The 23,321-nt window shown below is 39.0% G+C and overlaps 7 protein-coding genes across 7 annotated transcripts; 4 read left to right on the top strand and 3 right to left on the bottom strand.

The window, feature by feature from the left end:
* Positions 1-69: 69 nt before the first annotated feature.
* On the top strand, positions 70-1,570 carry GCK72_001920 (uncharacterized protein; the record flags this gene model as incomplete). Its single annotated transcript, XM_053723182.1, has 10 exons — positions 70-171; positions 216-329; positions 377-471; positions 518-587; positions 655-750; positions 799-882; positions 932-1,150; positions 1,200-1,304; positions 1,351-1,437; positions 1,487-1,570. The coding sequence occupies 10 exons, from the start codon at positions 70-72 to the stop codon at positions 1,568-1,570; spliced, it is 1,056 nt and encodes a 351-aa protein (XP_053591827.1).
* Positions 1,571-2,028: 458 nt separating this feature from the next.
* GCK72_001919 (uncharacterized protein) lies at positions 2,029-4,229 on the bottom strand (the record flags this gene model as incomplete). The annotated part of the gene is made up of 10 exons (XM_053723181.1): positions 2,029-2,070; positions 2,120-2,233; positions 2,281-2,499; positions 2,546-2,712; positions 2,755-3,088; positions 3,171-3,322; positions 3,369-3,735; positions 3,778-3,974; positions 4,043-4,172; positions 4,218-4,229. The coding sequence occupies 10 exons, from the start codon at positions 4,227-4,229 to the stop codon at positions 2,029-2,031; spliced, it is 1,734 nt and encodes a 577-aa protein (XP_053591826.1).
* Positions 4,230-5,236: 1,007 nt separating this feature from the next.
* On the top strand, positions 5,237-6,408 carry GCK72_001918 (uncharacterized protein; the record flags this gene model as incomplete). The annotated part of the gene is made up of 3 exons (XM_003114884.2): positions 5,237-5,318; positions 5,395-5,565; positions 5,636-6,408. 3 exons carry the CDS (start codon positions 5,237-5,239, stop codon positions 6,406-6,408), a joined length of 1,026 nt encoding a protein of 341 aa, XP_003114932.2.
* Positions 6,409-8,704: 2,296 nt separating this feature from the next.
* On the bottom strand, positions 8,705-11,437 carry GCK72_001917 (uncharacterized protein; the record flags this gene model as incomplete). The annotated part of the gene is made up of 6 exons (XM_003115010.2): positions 8,705-8,975; positions 9,088-9,200; positions 9,251-9,476; positions 9,579-9,754; positions 9,833-9,994; positions 10,799-11,437. The coding sequence occupies 6 exons, from the start codon at positions 11,435-11,437 to the stop codon at positions 8,705-8,707; spliced, it is 1,587 nt and encodes a 528-aa protein (XP_003115058.2).
* On the top strand, positions 10,951-11,574 carry GCK72_001916 (uncharacterized protein; the record flags this gene model as incomplete). Its single annotated transcript, XM_053723180.1, has 2 exons — positions 10,951-11,079; positions 11,266-11,574. 2 exons carry the CDS (start codon positions 10,951-10,953, stop codon positions 11,572-11,574), a joined length of 438 nt encoding a protein of 145 aa, XP_053591825.1.
* A 6,743-nt stretch (positions 11,575-18,317) lies between these two features.
* Positions 18,318-20,301, bottom strand: GCK72_001914 (uncharacterized protein; the record flags this gene model as incomplete). The annotated part of the gene is made up of 4 exons (XM_003114928.2): positions 18,318-18,457; positions 18,806-18,945; positions 19,414-19,524; positions 20,060-20,301. 4 exons carry the CDS (start codon positions 20,299-20,301, stop codon positions 18,318-18,320), a joined length of 633 nt encoding a protein of 210 aa, XP_003114976.2.
* On the top strand, positions 19,459-20,281 carry GCK72_001915 (uncharacterized protein; the record flags this gene model as incomplete). The annotated part of the gene is made up of 2 exons (XM_053723179.1): positions 19,459-19,534; positions 20,112-20,281. 2 exons carry the CDS (start codon positions 19,459-19,461, stop codon positions 20,279-20,281), a joined length of 246 nt encoding a protein of 81 aa, XP_053591824.1.
* Positions 20,302-23,321: the final 3,020 nt, after the last annotated feature.

Raw genomic sequence — 23,321 nt, 5'->3', positions numbered from 1 at the left:
TTTATTTCGCATTTATTGTGTTGTCAAAATAAGAAAAGCTATTTCTCGGCTCAAAGAAAGAAGAATAAAATGGAGGATCGTAACATCACTGACGCTGATCGTGAATGCCCACAACTTCCGGAATTCGATGAGAAAGCGAATGTTCCGAGAGATTTGAAAGCGATGAAACCAGTGAGTTTCGGCTTTTCGGCAGTTGATTTGATTGAGTAAATCAGGGAGAGGAGATCGGAAAAAATTGGAAAGTTGTGAAAGCGATCCAATCGGATAAAGGATTCAATACGATTTATGTGGGAGAGCATATACAGAAAAAGAAATTGGCCGCGATTAAGGTCTAGAAGTGAACTACTTTTGAGCAACAAATAGTAAATGATTTCAGATCGAGAGAAAAACTGAAACTATCAAAATGTTGCAATTCGAGTTATTCGTTCTGTTGACTGTGGAGAAGAAGAACAAATGCAAACAGTTCTGCAAGTCGGGAATCTTCGGAGTGTTAAGAGTGATAAATGGACTATTTCAGATTGTTTGAGAAGGGAAATGAGAAGGATTATAACTGGATTGCCATCACTCTTTGTGGAAAAAGTTTGAGAGTAAGTTATGGATTCGGAATAAATAAGATTTTTTCTGTCTCTAATCACTTTGAATCTACATTCCCAGACTCTTCGTAAAAACCAACCAGGTGGCAAACTATCGGTTGCTTGCGGATTGAGTGTTGCTCAACAATGTTTGAAAGGTCTTGAAGAGCTACATCTTGTGAGTATTTAATCTATTGAGATTTTTGAATTATCGATTGACTTTCAGCTAGGATTCATTCATCGTAACGTGGCTCCTTCTGTTTTTGCAATTGGAAGATTCTCAGGTGACAACAATTCTGAAATGAGAAATGTAAAACATCATTTTTTGGTATATAAATAAATTATAACTTCATTTTCAGATATACATTCTCGATTTTGGGTTTGCCCATCAATATAAAAATAAGGACGGAACACTGAAACCTCCATCTCCAAATCCATGGAAATACGTCGGAAGTCTTCGTCATATGCCACGTGCGGCTTTCCAACGTGTTGAGTTCTCTCGAATGGAAGACTTGGAAATGTGGTTTTATTTGAGTGTTGAACTTGTCAAAGGATGTCTTCCTTGGGCTCATCTGAAGGTTTCCCCTAGATATCCCCAACAGCAGACGTACTATTTCCAGTTTTCAGAAGCCAAAAGAGGTCCACGACTACCAAAAAATGTGTCGTAATGGTCTACAAATGCGTGAAATGCTCGGTGGCCTTCCTCCAGAGTTTGTCGATATTATGCAGATGGTTAGTTACTGTTTAATACGTGTTTCTTTGAATTCAAAATGTTCAGATCGATAAATTGTCTTTTACTGACACTCCAAACTATAAAGAAATCTACGGACTTCTCACAAATGCTATCCTCTTCAGTGGAAAAAATGTAAGTTCCGATTTTCAATTCTACTGAATTCATGATTGTGAATACTCAGGAGTTTCCGTATGATTGGGAAGAATCAGAGATGAATGAATTCAAGAATCCACCAAAGACAAGTCCCGAGCCAGCTACTAAATAAGATCTTCTTCGAAATAAACTTGAGATTTAAAATTGTTGGTTTTTTCAGACTATTGAAGCATACATTTAAGAAGCATATATGATCAAGTATGATACTGATACAGGCGGCACACAAAATTTCAAAATGGTTTTTCTTGAATAATATTTTGATCACACCTAGTCGATAGTAAGATTTTCAGTCAAAAAATAAATAAAAATAGGATTCTCTATAAAACCATCTGGATGTCTGTAGTGTCTTGATGAGTCATTTCTAGTCAATTCTCACACTGTCCTTTGAACTGCAATTGACTTCCTGTATTGTTGGTACATATCTCTTTTATCTAGAGTCTCATCAGCTGATTTATTACTTTATGTGTATTACCAAAACAAAGTGTGAGATAGAAAAAAAGTGTAATTTTTATAGAAGAATAAAAAGATTATAAAATGTTTATTTGAAAAACTGAATCTTCAAAAACGCTTTCACTTCGCCGACTTCTCCACTTTCTCTACACATTGGACTATCTGAAACTCACTATTCCATTACTGATTACTCTGACAATTTCACAATTACCCCAGTCATCGAACACCGATTCTCGGGATCCGCCACAAAAACCTTTTCAGAAACATATCTTCGTAGAGAGTCCGGTGCTGAAGGTGACAACTTCAAAAATTCTCGCTTTTTGACCTACAAACGCAATCGATTTGATTTCTACAGTATCCGAAACTGAATACCTGAGCTCGAATAGTCTGTGCATTCTTTCCATCGTGAGGTTGTTGTCCATTTTCATAGATTTCCCAAATGACGCATCCGAATGAAAATACATCAGTTTTCGGAGTGAAAACGTATAATTCAAGAGTTTCTGGTGCAAGATATCTGACAGGAATCTTGCAATGTTCGGTCATTTCGTATCGATCCGTCAACTTAGCAAGTCCGAAATCTGATATTTTCGGCTGGAATTCTTTCAATGTTTAGGAGGAAGAAATAACCAAAACTGACAGTTTTATCTTCCGAAAGAAGAATATTTCGAACTGCCAAATCTCGATGAATCAGTTTTTGAGAGTGAAGATATTCAACACCTCGTGCCGATCCTATCACAAAATTCAGTTTATCTGCTAGAGTTATTGTTTTGTAATTCTCTTTTAGGTATTCCCGTAGAGCACCATCTGAAAAAGTAAGAAAGATCTGAAAGGGGAAAGAGAACTGACTTGAACACAATTCACTCATCAAATACAACGGTTCTCGTAGCACTGAAACTCCATAAGATCTTAAAACATTCGGATGATCTAGTCGTCTCATAACTCTCCCCTCATGCATTAACTCTTCCACTTGATCTCTTGTCACTGATTCAGAAGCATTCTTCAACATTTTCACAGCTACATCCACTACACCAACTGCTCTTTTTGGATCTTTTGTCGTCATTCGACCGACTCGAACCTCTCCAAATGCACCTTCTCCTAGTTTCTTGGCAAGCAATTCAATGTCATCATGATGAAATTCCCAAACGGATAAATGAATTGGATTCAGAAGTTGAAATTCTCCCTGAAAGTTGGAAGATTTCGAAATGAAGAGTGGATAAGAAAACGAATCAACTGTTCAGAAATGCAACCGATTGGAAACTGACCTCTTTATGAGTCGTCGTACTCTTCTGATAATAACTGAAGAGATCAGCTATTTTCATGAACCAACTGATAGAATCAAGTGAGAATTTCGCATCGTTCATCTTTATTACTAAATTTCGATGATCCGATTTGCCAGGAGACACCGCTTTCCCTTCTGGAAACGAAACTATACCATTTGAGAAAGTGAATCTCCAACTCACTACAGTGAACAGAAACGACGAAAGCCTTGGAACTTGATTTCTCTTTCGTTTTCCTCACTCCTCTTTCCACACTTTTTGCTCCTTTCTTTTTCTCATTTTCCTTTTCTTTTGGTGCTTTAACTGATAATCGAATCAACCAATCACCCGGATTTCTCAGCAGAATCGTTACGTCTTCTCTACAAATATATCCATGATAATTGGGCATTTTACTAATAAATTCTTCGAGAATTTTCAAATCTTTCTTATCATGCCGACCCTCGTGCCAAGAAGAACCATAAGTTGAAGAGTTCGTCATCTCTTTCGCTGCATCCGTTTTCGGAGGGGATGAAGAGGACTCTTTACAATCTTTCTCTACTGATGGTCTTTTCTGAAATCGAAATGTCAGAAATATACTTTTTTCCATGCCTACTTTTGACCGAAACTGTTTTCCACTCTCCTTATCTACACTCCTTTCTTGTCCATTCTTTTCCCGACTCGGCCTATTTTGATTTCGTTTATTCGGACTTGGATTGGGACTCGGAGTTTTCGGAGTTAATGGAGACTTCAGATTATTTCTCTTCGGAGTCGCAGATTCTTTTTGAAATTCTTTCTGTTCATCATGTTGTTCTGTTGATTGTTTTGGTTGTTTCTTTACTGTAATCACACCCTTTTATCACCTTTTTTCTCTAGATTACCTGGATTAGACACTATTTTTTTGTCGACTACATTAGGCTTCTCCATTTGTTTATTTTCCTTTTTTCTTTGCGAAGAGTCATCGTCATCTTGTGTATGCATCTCATGGCTTGGAGCTCTTGCATCCGCTTCCTGAATTCATAATCTTTCTCACTCTATTATTTTATTCACTCAAACCTTTCTCGCCATTATCGGGAATCGATTTTTGAAGACTGATTAATTCAAGACAGACACGTAGAAATGTTTCATTAGAAATGATTGATTGATTGGCTAGAATTGAATGCTGAAGGAAATGGGCGGAGTTTCAGAGTACTGTTTTGAATAAAGAGAAAGGTCACGGAAAACTTTCTTCTTCGAGAGATCTGATAAATTAATCAAGAAGGGGGAACTGGGTTTTTGCTACGAATGGTAACATATATATGTAATCTATTCAATGCAATCAAGAGAATCCCTATTAACTTAGAGTTTGTTATACCCAACTTTCTTATAATGCAAAAATAGAAATAGTTCAGAAGAAATTATTGAAAACCCATAAATCCTAGAGACAAGTCCCGAGCCAGCTACTAAATAAGATCTTCTTCGAAATAAACTTGAGATTTAAAATTGTTGGTTTTTTCAGACTATTGAAGCATACATTTAAGAAGCATATATGATCAAGTATGATACTGATACAGGCGGCACACAAAATTTCAAAATGGTTTTTCTTGAATAATATTTTGATCACACCTAGTCGATAGTAAGATTTTCAGTCAAAAAATAAATAAAAATAGGATTCTCTATAAAACCATCTGGATGTCTGTAGTGTCTTGATGAGTCATTTCTAGTCAATTCTCACACTGTCCTTTGAACTGCAATTGACTTCCTGTATTGTTGGTACATATCTCTTTTATCTAGAGTCTCATCAGCTGATTTATTACTTTATGTATTTTTCTCAGAACACCAAAACAAACCGTATTCTCACTGAGTGACTGACAGCTCTAATGAGTTTACAACTTGGGAGATCACAGTTCATCTTCACATTCGAACTGTATTCTATAGAACAATCTGATTTCCCAGAGACCATCATAAAAAAGGGCGGAGCCTGCATCTGGAATCATCAGTATACATGGAACCAGAAAGAGTCATTCATTCCTCATCTTGAGTTGTGTTCTGTTCTTCTTCCTGTCTTCTGACTATTCCTGTATTTTCATTCGAAAATGATCTGCTCTAACTATGCCGTTTGTACCTATTCTGCTCTCACCCAAGAGAGAATTCGTGTTGGGATTGCTGCTGAGTACTGTAAGTTTATTTCTACTCAGTTTACTCTCTTTTTCAGATTCATTTTCCGCTTAAACTCATTTTTTAAAATTTTCAGTCCGTCAATCCACGACTCGTCTCCTCAAAGAGAAATTAAATGTGCTTCCACAACTTCTTCTCAACAAAAACCAGATCTTCAATTATGGATTTCCGGTCGAAATGGGAGATCAAGTGTACATTCAACCGAATGAATACCAAAGGGATCGGGAGATGTTCTATGCTGACAACGGTTAGTTTATTTTCGAGATCTAGAAATTTTGAATCTAGATTTCTTGTATAATATATTTAACATATTTCAGATTCGACCCGAGTTTGCACCAGATGTCAATCGACATTCCACGTGAATACAGACGGATCACAAGCAATCACTTCCTCAGCTGCAATCTGTCAGGATATCGACGGAGTTCAATACAACTTCCACATTCACACCCAGCAGCCAATGAAGAATCTGAAATTGTTCAAGAAGGCTCCGGAAGTGAACGAATTCAACGGGGAAATGAGTGGAAAGTTGTTTGCAATTGACGTGGAATCAGTGTATACAAGCAAAGGACAAGAGGTTGGACGAGTTACAATGGTGGATTATCTGGGGACGACACTGATTGATGCAATTGTGAAACCAGAGAATCAAATCTTTGATTATGTGACAAAGTACTCAGGACTCACCCCAAATCATATGCAATTCGCCACGGAAACATTGGATTCAGTTCGAGAGAAAATCTTCGACCATATCAATGAGGAATCCATTCTGGTTGGTCATGCATTGAACGGAGACTTGAAGTCGTTGAGAATTCTTCATTCAAAAGTCATCGATACATCGGTTCTCTTCGAAAGCAACGGAAGACGTCCTTCACTCCAAAAGCTGTCTTCTTTCCATCTGAAGCGAGAGATCCAGAACTCCGCAGGAGGACATTGTTCAAAGGAAGACGCTGTAGCATCTCTCCAACTGGTCTATTTTGGACTCATGAACCCCCCATCTTCTGTCTCCATTCTATCAAGTTTCTTGTTCAATGCTCTAATTTCTTGTCCTTTATTTAACTCAACTTTGTACATTTTGTTCTGTATTTGTTTTTAGTTCAATAAATTTTGAAAACCAAAAATGTTTTTTATTCCTTTAAATGGTTTTCCGTGTGTATACCGTATTCTGACAGACCGAATTCGCAGTTTTGTTCAGAAACTATCGAATAATCAGCGAAGTTCCAATCGGCCCTGACTGCTCAGGTTGAATTCTTCATATTCTAATCGAGGGTTTCAATCCTAATTCATTAATTTCAATACATCCGCCTCCCGTATTGTACAGTACCTTTTTCTTCCTCTCAAATGTTCAATTTCAGAAATAGCTTCCTCATTCCAAAACGTTCCTTCCTCTACCACAGCCACATTTCATTTCCTTCTTTTCCACAGCCTCAATAACCCCTTGAAAATGCATCTGTTGGAAGTGCCTCTGTCTCGTAACGGATTGATCTCTGAGCCAACGAAAAAGGCAGTGTAACCTAGTGAGAGACGAACAGAAAGTGTCACAAGACGTCTCTTTTCGAACTGCTGTAAATGAAGGAAAAGGAGAGAGAGTTTAGAGTGATGAGACACAGAGAAAACAGACAAAGAACTTGTTTTTGTCTGGCGTTAACCCTCCTTTCTTCTCCTCCGACGTTCGCAAAGCGACAAGTCGATGTGGGCGGAGTCTTGGCTCCATGCCAGCAGATTCGTCCAGTAAATGTAATGGCGGAAGACAGAAAAGAGGAATTGATTTCGGAAAACCACCTCATTTAGTTAGAAAGTTGGAAAAATGAATGGCTTCGGATTACTGTAACTGAAGACAAATGGAATCGGAGATGAAGTTATTACCGTAACCTGCAAGCATCTTTATCTTTTCTTTATCTGTATTTTTGTTCGAGGAAGCTGTGAATTCCGACTCTTAAATCAATCGTTTCTTTTCTAAATGTTATCATTCTTTGCATCTTCAAATCAATACCGAGCATTAATTTTTTTCGAATTTTATTATTTCTCGGCATTTTCATGCTCATCGTCAACATCATACATTCGCATAAAAATCGGAGACTGGGAAGAAGTGAGACTTAGAATTTGGTTGTGAATTCAATGAAAATCAGAATTTTGGAGGGAAGAAATTTACAGAGATGGGGGCGGGTCGAAAGAGAAGAGGAGCAGAGAAAACAAAAAGAGAAAAATAGAATGGAGCGAGAGTGGAGAGAGATAGAGAAAGAAGGAAAACAACGAAACTAAAGGAGGAGACTGATATGATCTGGAAATCTTTCTCTCTTCTAGGAAGAAATTGCAAAACTGTTTTTGGTGTAGGATAGCTTCTTGAAAAATCCATCAACCGATATATTGCCACACCTTTTAAAACTGAGATTTTTTTGGATGTAAATAGAAAAAAAGTATTAAAAAACGAGTATTTAATTTAGAAATGAAAATGACGTGGCAATATACAAACAGACAAAAAAGGAAAAAAGGAGGAGAAAAAGATTTGAAAAGTTTAAAAAATGATAGAAAGAAAATAGGAAAAGGGGGCCGGGGCGGATCACATCGCTCAGTAAAGTTTCGAGGTAGAGTGTGTTCTGGGGGGAAAAAGGAATTCGAATCGAAACTGGAGGAAAAAAAATAATAGCTAGACATGTTCTACCAAGAAATGACAAAAAAAAACAAGAAAAACCATGAAAATTACAGAAAAAGACAGAATGGGGAATGTTTGAGAGGGTCCTTTACAGAACAAATTTACAGCGCAAAATTGTTGAATAGAGGTAGAATTTAAAGGGATGGGAAGAGAAAAACATAACCTGGATGGAAGGGAGACAATAATTGGGCTTTAAAAAAATGAGGAAACAGAAGAATGAGAAGAGGTAATCAACGGCTTTTCGATATTTCTTGTAATTGAAGGGGGAGCCAGAGGTTTGAAACGGAGGTATTTCAAAGTTATTATTACACGACGTCACAGGGATGAAATAATGAAATTATCGGAGGAACAGGAAAGAGTGACAGAGATAGAATAAATGAAGAAATCAAGTAAAATAAAGAAGACAAGGAGTGATGGTTGTGGGCGGTGATGATCATTGAGTGTTTAGTTGATTGACTGATTGACTTGAAGAAGGGGATGCACAGTAGAAGATTCGAAAAGATTTCTGAAATGAGATAATAGAGAAAAAGTATTTAAACTTTTCTGTATATCTATCTGATTACTAAACTGTTTTTATCTATTTTCTGTATGTTCATTACCTACTAGCACATTTCAGCTTTCCGTAATCTGCTAGTCTGCATTTCTGAGTCTTAGCCTCCATTAACCCCAGTACTCACCTCATTCGCTGCGTTGCTCTCTTTCGAACACCAAGATAAAGAAGAAAAACAAAATGAATCATTTACAAATCGAAATGTATATGTTGTCCTCCAGCCTGTGACAACTCGTGCCGGATCAAAGCATCAACATCCATATCCATCAATGGCTGATCTGGAAGTGTCAAATTCTCCAAATCGATTGGGAGAGCAGATGAAGAGGCAACATTGTGCTGAGCAGCCACGATTCCGCAGGACTGAATTCCAGGGAGTGGAGATGATGTAGATGTGGAGAGCCACACTCCTTGGTTGTTTCCACCGTTTTGATAGTTTCCGTATGAGCCGGGAAGTGGCATTCTGAAAATAGGAAAGGATGAGAATAATTGAAACGGAATTAGAAAAGCGGCTCGCAAAAAACCTAATTGCGGTGATATCATCGATACTAGCAATTGGATAAAAATGAACTAACGGTTTGAAGTTGGTGCTTGGCACAATTGGATTACGAAGAAGTGGATTCTGGGCACATGGACCACGGACACTGTTCAACTCATGATACGATGGTGGTGGAGCAATTGGCTCAGTCTGAAAAATGAAACTATGATTTTGGGTCTTCACCAAAAAGTGGTACTCACCTTAATTGGCTTTGGCTCTTGCTTAATTTGAATTCCATTGACATGAGTATTGCCGTCGATACGCATTTGATCGGTCCGATCAACCAAATCATTTGGAATAGTTGGAACAGCTGGAGTGTCTCCAACCCATGATGGGAATTCCAAATCATCATAAAGCTCTCCTCCAATCGATGGAGTGACACGAGACGATGATCCAGGAACAGACATTGTAGATTGAGTGCGTGGCCTGGAAAAATAATTATCTTTAAATGTATTTCTTTGAACAGAATGGAAAGTTATCGAAACGACTACAAATATCTCTCTATCGAAAAATAAAAGTAAAACATACCGGAAAGTAGTCATGCTGTCGAATGGCCCTTGCATCGAATCCTCATCATACATATCGTGTTGAATAGATGTGATAGATCCAGCTGTAGAATTTCCATTGAGCCCTCCGACTGATCCCATGAGAGCACGCTCCTTTATCCTCTTCTTGGCTCCACGGCGAGTCTTCTCGAGTTGAGCCTAGAAAAAAGACAGTAAATCATTTCAATAATATGATTTCGTATTCAGTAATGATAATTAAAATGACAACATAATTACCTTAGTTGTTGCCTCAATGGTATTCGATCGTTCACGGGTACGACGTGGATTTCTGCCAGGTTTTGCTTCTGGATTGATGACCCACCACGAACTTTTTCCAGCTCCTTCATTCTGGATGCGCATGAAACGAGAGTGAAGTGAGAGATTGTGGCGGATTGAGTTCTGAAAAAATATTCGATTATTTCATATCTATATGTTGTTTCTGAAAATGTATTGTCTGGGATGGTATCGCTCTGAACTTTTTTTTTTTTTTAAATTTCGGTTATTTCAATGATTTCCTTCCAAAGTTCCTTCTCTTGTGCTCATCTTCTTCCACGCCTTCAGTTTTCTGCCATGTGCTCTTTCTCAGAGCAACATAGAGAAACTTTTCAATGCCGTAATGAAATAGTTGAACATTCTAAAGAGACATAGAATGCAAAAGAAGGAAACAACTAATAGGGTTGGTTCTTCTTGTTGCAGAAAAGCGAGAAGAGGCTCCCCTTTTTCTTCCGAAGCACTGAGGAGGCTGCTGGGACGTGCCAGCCACCACATTCTCTTTTTCATGAGATGAAGAAAAAGAAGAAGAGAGAAGAGGAGCATCCTTCTTCATTATGGTCTAAAGAATTGAAACAGTGTGCAAAAGGCAGAGAAACCACGAGAAAAAACCTTAAATTAGGTTCCAGGCTCCTCATTAAAAATTCATTGAAATTTGGAACGATATGGAAAATTTGAAGACCAAAGCATCAAACGACCGAGTATGACATCATGTGTCAAAAATATCTAAACGCCATTTTTGTATTTTAAAATACCAATATTTCTTACAAGACCGTTAATTTCCTAATTATTTGTTTTTGCTAGTTATTTGTTTTTGCATAGATAGTTTTTAATTCAAATGGGAGTCGCTTTTTTTAAATTATAATAGTACAATGTCACTCTGCGCAGCGCAGTAGACAAAATGTCAAGGCCAAAAGAAATATGTCTCCTTACCTTCCATCCAGCGGCCTCTTCCTGACTTGATCTTTCTCGAAAATAGGGAATATTATCGGAAAACCACTGATAAATTTCATTGAGCTTAAGCCGACCATCTGGCGCCGATTCCAGGGCTTTGGCAATTATATCGGAATACGATTCCTCACCCCATGGATTCGGTTTCTTCTGTGCCAGTTGATCAGTTGGCTTCTTACGACAACGCTTCTTCTTTGCTGGCATCGGGCCACCACCTTGCGATAAATTCAATGACATTCCAAGAGTCATTCCAGAAGAGCAAGGTACTGATGCAGCAAGCATTTGACCAACGGTTTGTGGTTGTTGAGAGGATGCCGTTGCGGCGGTGGCATTAGAGGAGCAGCTCGCCTGGGTTGGAGAGCCTTGTGCTCCGCCCCCAATAGAACTGGCCACTGAGCTGCCGGAAGACGTTAATGTCGCCATACTATTAAGATTCAGAAGCGGCTGAGGTAATTGATGTTGCATATGTGGAAGTTGATGTGGATGCATTGGATGATACGGATTGTGATGATGATGTTGAGGGAGTGTGGACGGATCCTGATAGACGAATTGCTGCATGGGCCACGTGTAACACCTGCCACGTGGCTCTGGCGGAAAATCGTCGTCTAATGAATCGTTCATTCTGGAAGCGCGTGGGAAGAGCTCCACAGGTTGGACGACGAAGTGGGTGGAGCAACAATAGATTTCGTGCGGATGACGACGACTTCTGGAGAGAATTTGAGAAATTCAGAATGCGAGTTGAGCAAGAGGAAGAGTGAAGAACGAAAATTTTAGAAAATGCAACGATGCAGCATACAAAGAAAATTACAAAAGGAATGCCATATCTACATTAAGGAATCTAATGGCACTGATAATATCAAAATTTTATAAAATCGAGTTACTCGAAAAGGTAAAAAAAAAACCCATTTCCCTTTCCACTATCTATCATCTCCTGTCCTTGTGATGCGGGGAATAGTGAGCGACCATCGCCACTATCGAGAAAAGAACAGGTAAAGAATGATAGAAACAGTGTGCCGATTGGAGAGAGTTCAGGAGAAAGAGGAACACATAGAGTTAGGGCCAACGGCAAATTGAGGAGGGAGGTAAAAGGGAGCGAAGAATGCGGGAGACGATGCAGAATCTACACTGTAGATGGTAGTGCTGCTGATGACGTGGCATGAGTAGAAAAGAAGATAATAGTAGAAGAGGGGAGAAGAAAGAGAAGGCACGTGTTATTGCCAGATTGATAAGAAGAAGAAAAAGTTAAAGATTGAAAGTTTTTTGTGCTGTTTTGAAACATGAAAAGATACTTTCGATTGGATGCATTGGTGCAGAAACTTTTTCAAAAAATTATATTTGCAGAAAGAAGCTTTTTGTATCAGCACATAATCTTCTTCGTAAGGACTACTGTATATTTATTCGAAAGGAGAAACGACCGAATGAGACAACTAAAATGCGTATTGTGTATCTAACTATGCTAACTATTCGCAAAAAAGGAACACTTTTTTCATGTGTGTGTGTCCTCTCAATTTTTTAGTCTCGTAGTGCTAACACTTTCCCTGTGGGTGGAGAGGAGAGGCGCCTGGGCAAAGAGACGGTGGAAGGAACGGCCAGTTAAACGACGGCGGAACACCCCAGGGGGAAACGAAGAAGAGGAGAAAAAATATATGATACCTCTGTTCGGCTTTTTTTTCGTTACGGTCGTTTTGTGGTAAGGTGGAGAAGCACGGAGAGAGTGTAACTGTCGTTTTAAAAGAATAAGAACCGAGGAGGGAAATAGAAAATATTGTTGAGTTGATACAGATGGTAATTGTAGTCGAACTGAGTAAGAATTGATAATTATTCCTACCTTACATTGTTTTACAATGTCTTACTCATGTTAATTATCATTCGAATAAACTAATCGGTAAGAACTCATCAACGCTTATGAAACTAACATTGAACTGAAGATTCCCAAAATCTCAAAAAAAAATTCTAGGTGTATATTTTTCCATTGTTACTTTATAACATGGTACCGAAAAAATCGAACAATCTTGACTATAATGAAAGGAATGAAAGCATGCAATTCTAAATTCGACAATAAAAACCCGCCAATAAAAAAAGGGAAGGCGACGAAGACCAAAAAAGGCGAACACGACAGATGGCTGGGTGGTAGTAGAGGTGGCCACACGACGGATGAACGGACAGACCCGGTCGTTTGGGTGCGGGCGAAAAAAAGAGACATCTCGTCCGTGTCGGTGAGACAGAGAAAGGGAGAGAGAGGGTGAGATGGTAGCCGGGTGGCCCGTTCGTATGGTTAAAAGATGAGGAAAAAGATGGAGAGAGGAGAGAAAAAACGAGGAGGAACACCGGCGTTCGCTTTTTGTTCGAAGAGAGGGAGAGAGGAAAACGATAGTAGAAAGAGGGAAGAGAGTTAGACAGACATGAATTGGTTAGATATTTAGTAGAAGCCTGAGTGTGAGGGCATAAGAGAAAAAATGGCAGTCGGGGGGAAGAGAAAGAGGGTGGCCATCCCCCATTCATCTTCCTTCCCTGTGTGACAGAAAGAGGCGAGAGAGTACGATAGACGGTACTTTATAAGAGGAAGCGCAGAAATTCTTCTACATTTTTCACTCTCACCTGATCAGCTGGTAGGTATAGATAGAGGTAGGAGATGTGCAGGTATGACATAGAGACGCAGATGACAAAAGAATCAGAGGAAGACGGCTGGAACACTGACACCTTTTGATTTTGGTGACAGATATCTTTCTCTTTTTCTTTCTCCTCCCTCTAGGTACTATTAATACTTTTTCTAACTTTGAAGAAGAAGAAGCAGCAAAAGAAGGAACATTTTCGATTTCATTTTTCCTTCTTTTTCCACTTCCACCACTCAAAAAAGGAATCGTTCGTTACTAACAAAGAAGCTTCTTTTCGTCTCCAGGTATTTCAAAATGTCTAGTTTCGATTCGATTCAATTCTACAGGCAATGACTAAAAAGGGGAGAAAAGCTGTGGGATAGTGTAGACTTTACTCTCGAAAAAAAAGAGCACAAAAGAACGCACATAGACCAAAAGAGGAGCTCTCAGGGTGAGAGTAGCAGCTGATCGGAAAACGGAACGGAGGTCGAGTCGACGGAACGGGCGGCTAATTGCACACGCAGTGGTGAGCACCCAAGAAGGGAAAAAAGCGAAAGAAGGACCATTATGTGTCTAAGGGATTGAATGTATAGGAGGGCCTCAGGTTTGTACTGTGAGAACAAGGGCAAAAAAGGACAAAAGAGGTTGCACTTTTGTGTACCTTTTCTTGACGGCTATGACGTGGCATCGGGTGCCAACGGGAAAGAGAAAGAAGGGGAAGGGGCACGAGTTGTTTACAGGGCGATTCGAGGGCAGTGGAGGAGACTGAACTTGGAACACACACGAAGGACATTTTTGGGGTTTTTATAACCGGAACTAGTTAGCTGAATATATCAAAAACAAGATCGCGGGTGTTAGTTCTTTTTTCGGTTGATTGTCTCGAGGGGATCGAAATAGTGGAAAACCTTGAAACTACAGTAGTTCACCAATGTTACCGTACCCCCACAACTTTGTTCTAGAAATATGCATTTCTCCTCCTAAAACGTGTCAAGTCTCTACTCTCATCATTCCGTCAATCCGTCCATCTTCCTCTGTCCGTTCGTTCATTTTCTATCCTTTTTTCTCCCAAAGAGTAACAGCCGGCTGGCCGTTCTTCTCTTCCCGCACACACCGCCCGTGTCAATTAATCCATTGCCGGCAACGTCCGTTCGTTTCTTGATGAATGAGAAATGACTGGAGGCGTTTAGAAATGAGCAGCGCTCAAAAAAGTTAGTTGAATCAAAATATATAGTATCTGGTTTTTGACTCCGAATTCTCAAAAATGTCAGCGACTTGAATGAAGCTAAACTAAATCCTAAATCCTCTCTTTCAAAGTAAGAAAATGATACAAATTTATCAACTAATCTCGACAGAAAGAGTGATATGAGATATCACGTTTTTCACGACCAAATGCATCTGGTTATATGAAATTATAGCGTATTGGAGTATGACTAAACCCCGTAACTAGGAAGTACGAAAAGTGTTCTGATTTGTGAGTGTGAATTCACACGGAAGTTTTCCCTACAGTAATCCCAACTACATTCTTTTTACGACAGAGTTCTTTGAATATCAAGAGTTTAATTCTTTGCTTCAATGACGTGACAATCAATGGAATTTTCAATAAAGAAATGAATGAGGATTTAATTAAAAACGATTGAAGAAAATAGAGAAATGGCGAGATTAAAAGCCAATAAAGTGGCCATAAATCCTGACGCATTTGGCTGTCGAGCGAGATGTATATGTGACAAAATTGGCAAAAATAAAAGCAGCCAATAATGAATATGCTCGCGGAAAATTCTCGTAGAAAATCTGAAGAATGAAAACTGCAGAAGAACAAAAATAAATTTAGAATAGGGGATATTTTTCAGAAATGAACGAAGCTAATCTTCCTGCTCCATTTTTGATGATGCTCATTTTCTAAGAATATGATGTGAGGGAGGAGGACAGTATACTAGAAGGTCATGAAAATATTGGCACTTTTCAGCCAGATCGGAACAAAAATAACAAGGAACTCTATGTGTCTTGACACTGAATATGAAAAAGGAGGAGAAACGAAAGAAAGCTCTGGGTGGGTCAGTCACATGAGCCTGCTGAATGCAAAAAAAAGAAAGAAAGGAAAGAGGAATATGATCTTTGAGATTCTGTTTTAGTAGAATGAATCAGAATAAGTGAGCAAAGAAACCGAAATTATAAAGGTTTGATGATCAGAATGTACATGTGACAATATGTGAAAAACTAGAAATCTGAATATCTTCAGAATTTTGTATTTCGGAGATCACAAGATCAAATCGAAGGTAGTTACGGCTGATCTGATTTAGTTTCACATGAAAACATTTCGATAGAACTGAAAGTTAAATAATCCGAAGAATTCAACAGATATTTTAAAAGAATCAAAGCAAAACTGATAGAAGAGAAAATGTAACTTCAATCAGCAGATTGGAAAAAAGAGTGATGGGGCAAAATGGGGATCGGACAAAGGGAAAACATTATCAATATTGCAGAGGTGAAAAAGATGAGAACAGAAAAAAAACGAGAGAAACACATGACCAATGGCTTCCTCTGCTGGTATGAGGTCTCTAAAATGATGAAAATGAAACAAAAATTTTTTGTGGAAGGAAGCAGAAAAAGAAGCAAAGGTTCTCTGCTTGGTTGATTACGATAGAAAATTATAGAACTTCCTTAAATCTCATTTTTCTTCTCTTTTGAAATATCAGTTCTATCATACAATTAGATAACATTTCTGATAGAAAATGAGTAAGCGGAATGTACCCGATCTCTGTTTTTCTTCTGAGAAAATAGAAATCACCGAAATGGGCGGTCTCTAACTATACTAAAAAAAAAAAGAAACTCGTGATAAACAAATGAGATATAGTTATCTCTCTGGAGATCTACTCTATTATTAAAATTATGTTTTCGATCAGAAGCGAGGGCTCATGACAACTTGAGGTAAAGGAGCATCATGAGATCTTCTAATTTCCTTAACGCTTCAGTAGTCATCAAAACTTCCGGCTGTGTTCTGTTCTGACTTCAGAAAGATTTCTCATGACAAGTTACTTATAAACTGGAGAGATTTCGAAAGTACAGGTAGAAACAGACCGAGCTCGGTTCAGGTCAAGAGACTCTCTCACAAAGCAAGCAGAAGGTGTTACTACTCTTTTCTGAACACTTTGTTCAGATCCACACCCGATTAGTTCCGTCAACTGTCAATTGCACTTTCCAATTTATTTCAGGAACAAGAATATGTTCGAACTACATTCCGCAAAAACAAATGTGTCATTGGGAGTACTTTCAGGTCGTTCCATTTTCTCAAAAATGCAAAAACTACCAGAGAGAGTAAGCAGTTGTCAAAATGGGGGCGAAATCTTGTGACGAGAGGAAGAACGAGAAAAGAAAGAAGAAGATAGGGAGGTAAAAAACCTGAGAGAAACGGCAATAGAGAAAAGGACAAACGAACTTTTTGTTTTTCGTTATTTTTTTCCTTTCCTTCTCTGGGACCCTCCATTATGAAATATCAAGAGATGAGATGCGAACTGAAGAAAAACACGTGGATCTTCTTTTTCTTGATCCTCCAGATTATCTCGGTCAAAATCTAGGATTCACTTTTTGGAAGTGTCCGAGAATTCAAAAACAACCTGTTTCCACGTGGCAATCCACGGGAGTTTCAGAAAATAAGACAATGAAGGAACGGACTTCCAATTTTCGGAATGAATAAATTGAGAAGAATAAGGGGAGGAGAATTGGAAAGAATGAAGAAGGAGGAGGTGTGTCTAGACTTGGAAGGAAAGCAGACTGACCGAAAAGTTCCAGCCTTCTTGTTTATTTCTATGTGTCCATATATCCATGTTAGTTTGTGTTTTAGTAGAAGTGTGCCTTCTTGTTGATGCCTTTTTCTTGTTTTGGTCTGTGAGAGATAGTAAGTTCGGCTGACTTTTAGTCTAAGATCATAAACGGCTGGAAATGGAACGAATGTAGGACTGATGAAATTTTACAGAACATGGAGTAATGTGTTGTTTTTCTTATCCGATAGACTTGAAGGTAGGAGCTTTTCACTATTTTGAATCAAGTAGCTGAATACAAAGATCTAAAAGTAAAAAATGAGAGAAACGTGTGCCGAAAAGGGTGAAAAATGGGAGGAGTGGAATGTGTGTCCGCGTTGAAGAATGCAACTAATTTAGTGGTAGTTGTGTGTGTTTGGATGATAGAGAGAGTAGGAAAAAGAAGATGAAGATGGCAGAAGAAGAGTGGACGCCTGGTCGTGCTGCTTGCTCTTGTCCCGGCGCCCCGCGCTTCTCATTTCTTCTCCGCGTGGTTCCCAACAGCCCTGCTGGCGGCACCGCATGAGTTCGTTCGTTTTCGAAAACGGAACTCTCGTCGTCTCTTCTCTGTTGTTTTCCAGTGCCATCCAGTGCCCCTGTGGGTCGCCTCCTGCCGTTCACTCACGCGGTTTTCTGAATGCATGAGAGGAGAGGGTCCGTCCGCGTTGTTCTCGTTGACGGTGGCGGCAGTGTGAGAACGCTGGCGCGACTCCTCGTGTGCGGTCACAAAAAAGGTGCTCTTTTTCCGCGCGGAGCCTGGCGGCACCAGGCGACGCGTACTAAGTCACGCCCTTTATGTCTGCAGTAGCATAGCTATTTCAGGAGAAAGAGCTGGGGGTGACGGGCACTCTGTCCCCCACTCCCAGTATCACAAAGAAACGAATTTCATAGGCACGAAGAAGGGGGGAGGGAGAGAGGAGCTCTTCTCAAAGAGCTCCCACATTTTTTATTTATTAAAAAAAGGCGTTCCATCGTAGACTGAAAGGGAAAAAAGGGGTGGTGAACAATCGTCCATTGTGTTGAATATTTTCTTCTTCCTTGAGAAATGAATTCAATTCTTCGGATATTTGAGATTCAGAAGGATGCATAACTTCTATTTTATAAAAGGGACTTTCAGTATCCAAAAACCTTATTCAGAGCGATTCCATATCTTCCCAAAATACGGTTAAATAAACTAACCTTCCATCCAGCGGAACTGTTGGAATCTCCTTTGTCTCTGAAGTACGGCACGTTCTGAACCATCCATTCGTAAACTGAAAATGAGAAGAATTTCAGGTGATTCCAGGCATCTATTGATCTACTCCCTCTCATCAGAAACATTCGTTTTCTGTTCTTTTCACCTTTCCAATTGTTGCCAAAACGTATCAGGCGGTATCGAAAGGTATCAAACTATCAGTTGCCGGGTCAGCAAGAAAAAAATGCAAAAGAAAAGAGTGAAGACTGAACAGAGGCAGAGAGAATTACACAAACGGTGCCATCTTGTTCCTAACTTTTATGTTCGCAATTTTCACATTTGGAATTTGAAATTAACTCAACTGATCAATTATAAACTACAACATTATTGCATTAGAAAACGTTCACAGTAACCCAAAAACACAAACCTTGGGCCAATGTTAACCGTTTCTCTGGACTGGCCATGATAGCTGTGGTGATCAGTTCAGCATATGACATGTTTCCCCACGCGTTCCTTCTAGTCGTCGTCTTTTTCGAATTGGCTGCATCGTCTGGCGATTCGGACATTCTGAAACTTTCGTAGAAGTTAGAAAAAGTTAGTTTTCGAGTTATCCTCGATTTATCATACCGTGTGATCGAATAATGATAATCCATCATAGGAATAAATATTCTAGAGTTCATTTTAACAGGGAAAAAATAAAAACAAGGATGTCACTCTGGTTCCGACTGTCAACTTTACTAGTTATCAAGTGATAAGAAAGCTTCGCTTTTTCAAAAAAAGAAAATCATTTCTTTACTCCACCTGAAGAGTCAGTTATCAGTTGGAGCACAGAATAGTGTTGCGAAAGCATTTGAACGTTCCGTCTATACGAATGAAACGAACTGGTACCGAAATGATGAATAGTGATAACTGGTATAGCAAAAGGTTGATAAATTTCGAATGAGAAAGTTACTACAATACGCTATAGAGGGAAAATTGTGAGGTGTTTAGCACTGTAAGAGTGTGTTTCAGTTGTGTGAATTTATAAAAACGAACTCGGAAGGGAAGGACGTTGAATTGTTTCCATCTGGAGTGTGCAACATGGCAGTTGATCCGTTCGTGGACGATCCTCCGAGTCGTCCGCATTGCTCACTGCTACCGAACAGGCTGAAAATAAGTAGGTGATTAGGAGGAATATTCTCGAGCCTTTTTTCCATTAACTGAGTTTTATTTTCTGGTGGTTTTCAGGTATGATCTTATAATGACACCATAATCTACTACAAACTCTTTTTTATATTATTTTCTCGTTTTGAATACTTTGGTTGTTTTGAATTTCATTTCAAATTCCCTAATTCTTTTTCAGATATTTTCAGTCGTTCTCAAAGAACGGATTAGGCGTGAGAAAAACGAATTGGAATCCTTTTTTCTCTATTTCGTTAATCTATTTTTCTTTTTCAGTGAGATAAGAGACTTAGAGAAAATAGAGAACAAAAGGGGAACAGAATGTTCTGGGAGCGTGTGTCAAAGTGCATGTTCCGCTCCATTGACTCTCCAGACAGAAAAAAAAAAAGAAAAAATCACGTGAGTTCTCAGAAAGCATGAAAAGAAACTGGATATTACAGGGAAATACCAGAAGGTGTGAACTTCAGAGACTTTAAAAAAATTTATGTGACTAGACTACAGTAACCCTAGAGGAACATACTCAGGATCTTCTTCTGGAATCTGTTCGTGAATAAGAGAATTCGTATTCACAGGGTGGTCCAATACAGGCCTTCGCATCGGCCACGTGTTACATCGCTCGCGAGGAATCGGTTCCAGATCGTCATTCATCATCACATCATCTGGAGTTGACATGAAAGCGTCAGCACCGAATCGAGAGACAGAAGACGTTGATGTAGATGCCGCTGATGTTTCACCACCCTGATCACCTAACATGTCCATCATAATAACGTCCGGAATTTCAGCTAAAGATGAAGTAGTTGAAGAGGATGACGATGATGAGGAAGAATCAGGAGTAAACGAAGTTGAAAACTGTTGTTGTTGTTGAAGAATTGACAACGGGAATTGAAAATGCAATGGCAGATGATTTTGGGTGTAGGCAGGAGGTAAATGATGTTCTGGAGCTACAGTAGTTGAAGATGCAGAGAAGGAAGGAGTGAGAGGAGGGGATGAAAGTAAAGGCAACAGCTTGAACTGTTTTATGGGAAAATACCGGGGAAAATAATAGAGATTAAAGAAAAGAAGGGAACAGTTGAAGTGGGTAGTGAATGCGTTGTGTTGGAGGTCTTGATTTCCTTTGGTTTGAAATATCAGTCAATGAAATCTGGAAATTTAAATGAAATGAGTATGGGAACGAAATGAGCAACGATGCAGAGATAATATAAAGAACGAATAAGACTTTTTCAAAATAAGGAACAAGAATTTGAGAAGATGTCAAGATTCATTTGGAATCAGAATGTCTAGAAATGGCTGCAGACAGAATAGTTTTGATCCGAATGCTCCTACGATGAACTATAGAGATTAGTGGGAGGGAAGAAGAAACTCTGAAGCTTTTTATCAGGATTAAGAATTAACGTCATCAGGGAAAGATATCGACATCATTCGTTTGCAGATTTTCCTTAACTGAGCTATCTCTTGAATTTGAGAGATAGAGATATCTAGAAAACTCAAAATTAATTGGAAATAAAGAAGAAAGAGATCATGAGCTTTCTCTCTTCGGGAAGAGCTCGTTTCCCATGAAGCAAGTGACGGAAGCCAGGCGTCTCGAGAAAAAAAGAAGAAGAAGAAGATAACGAAAAAACGCTCTCAAGACAAGGCGCCCAGAAGTAGAACCTAGGAGGAAAAGCCATTTGTCGTGGAAAGAGAATGGGGCATTTTGCAACACATGCGGCAACCGGTGGTGGCGGAGGAAAAAAGAACAATTTGGTGGGAGAAGAAACTGAATGAGGGAATGGAAAAAAAATGGAGAAGTGATGGTGATAAGATGATAAGATGATGATGATGAAGAAGGGGGAAATCTGAGGTGATGATGGGAGGTTGAGAAAGAGCTAGCTGAGGAAGAGATAATGGTTGGTGTTAGTGGTTAAGAATCAAAGAAGAATGTAGTAGAGAAAGAGAAAAAGAAGTGATAAATGAGGTCTAGATTTATGACAGAAAGGTTACCGGGGGAGTACGATATCTTTCATCTAGCAACTGAGTGTGAAAAAAAGTCAGAACTAAATCTACCCGATACGAAAAAACCCCAACGAATCGGAATCCTTCTAGATAGAGATCGTAACGAGAGGGTGCAGATGGACAAAGAAACAGAAAAATGGGAATCGAGATACGGTCTTCTCTTCTTTTTTCTTCAAAAAACACTAGACATATCTCTGACGGTGGAGGTTTTTTCACAGCGCAATGTCTTTTCGCTTCCTAATTTTTCACCATTAGTGTGTGGCGTGGAGGTCTATCGAGAGACAAAGAAACTGAGAAGAGACGCAGAATGAGAAAGGACGAATTTGAAGACAAATTTATTCGTTTGAGAAAATTTAATTGACCTTTTCAAGGTGATTTCAGAGTGAATTCTTAGGCATTCGGAAAGAGAAATCGGTAGACTTCAATCGAAATTCGGATCTCTAAATTGAACGATCTCATCAGTTTGAACTTATTGAAGCTGAAATACGAAAGTTTCCCGTCTAGTTCACACGTTATACATCAAATGAAATTTTTGGTCTGAAAATTTCCGACTGATTCATATTGGATATGAAACTAAAATGTATGTAAAACTATGAGGAATCAAATCGCTATATCCTATCATAATTCTTGGAGAAGTAGGATCCGGGATATGCCGGAAACGAGAAGAGAGCTTCTAAAGAGGAGTGATTAGTCATCCGACGTCTTCTGAATGTTGAGAGGGAGGGAGAGAGTAAGAGAGTACGGCAGGTGTACTCTACAAGAGAAATGAGCGGATTAAAAAAGTAAAAGAATCGAAGATGGTAGCATTTTGGATCTATGGAATGATTTTGGTTTCTACTACTACAAATAATGCATCTATCTTCCTTTTGATGAAGTATACGCATCTAAAAGTTATGATCATTAGGGGGAAAACAGAGAAGTTTGTGCTTTCTCGAGATTTGAAGCCAATCAGAAATCTCTTTTCAGAGGATTATTATCTCGTGAAAGTCAGAAAGGTTAGTCAGAAGAAGATTCAAACAAAAATCAGAAGATAATTTGGAGGAAGAAGAATGTTTCATATAAACGGATTATAGCAAAATGTGCTAGATATCACAGATTAAATATAAGCAATACAGAAAAATATCACAAGATCATATTACAGTAAGCCGGCAAGTGTGAACTGTGTATTTTTCATTGAGAACAAGCAAAGCATTTGAGGCATACTGTAGCGAACCTTTCGGATCCAGTCAGAACCACCTAGACTAATCTATCAAAATTAGACAGTTTTTTTCTTTATAATTGAAGTGAGAAGATCCCAGTCTTCTGGTATGAGGTGATCATAGAGAGACGCTGATGCTTGAGATAAATGGTTTTTGAGATCGACAGGAGAAGAAAAGAAAAATTGAGAAATAGTGATATGAAGAAAAGAAGACAATCGGTGTGTAACAATTTTCAACTTGTTCCCTCGTTTTCTTCACGTTTTTCGCAAACGTTCACATGGATCCTGTCGATCAGGAAAATTGATGAGATTCGAGAATTCTCTCTTAACGATAGAATACCGATATCAAAAGTGGAGACACCAAAACTTTGAAGTTTCTATCGAGGAAATCGGCAATTTTTTATCGGCGCCGATGACTGCGGCGGTGACCAAATCGTCCAAGTAGACTGGGGAAGATGATGAAAAAGTAAAGGAAGAGAAGAAGCACATGACTGGTCGAGGGCAAGAAGAGCGGCGACCAGCAACCAAGGAATGACCCGATAATATGGGAAAACGAGAGATGGCATTTTGACAGAAAATAGTTCTGTGCTTT

This window comes from Caenorhabditis remanei, chromosome I (assembly GCF_010183535.1).
Source record: "Caenorhabditis remanei strain PX506 chromosome I, whole genome shotgun sequence".
NCBI lineage: Eukaryota > Metazoa > Nematoda > Chromadorea > Rhabditida > Rhabditidae > Caenorhabditis > Caenorhabditis remanei.
Note: the sequence above shows the minus strand (reverse complement) of the source record. Positions and strands in the feature narration are given on the sequence as shown.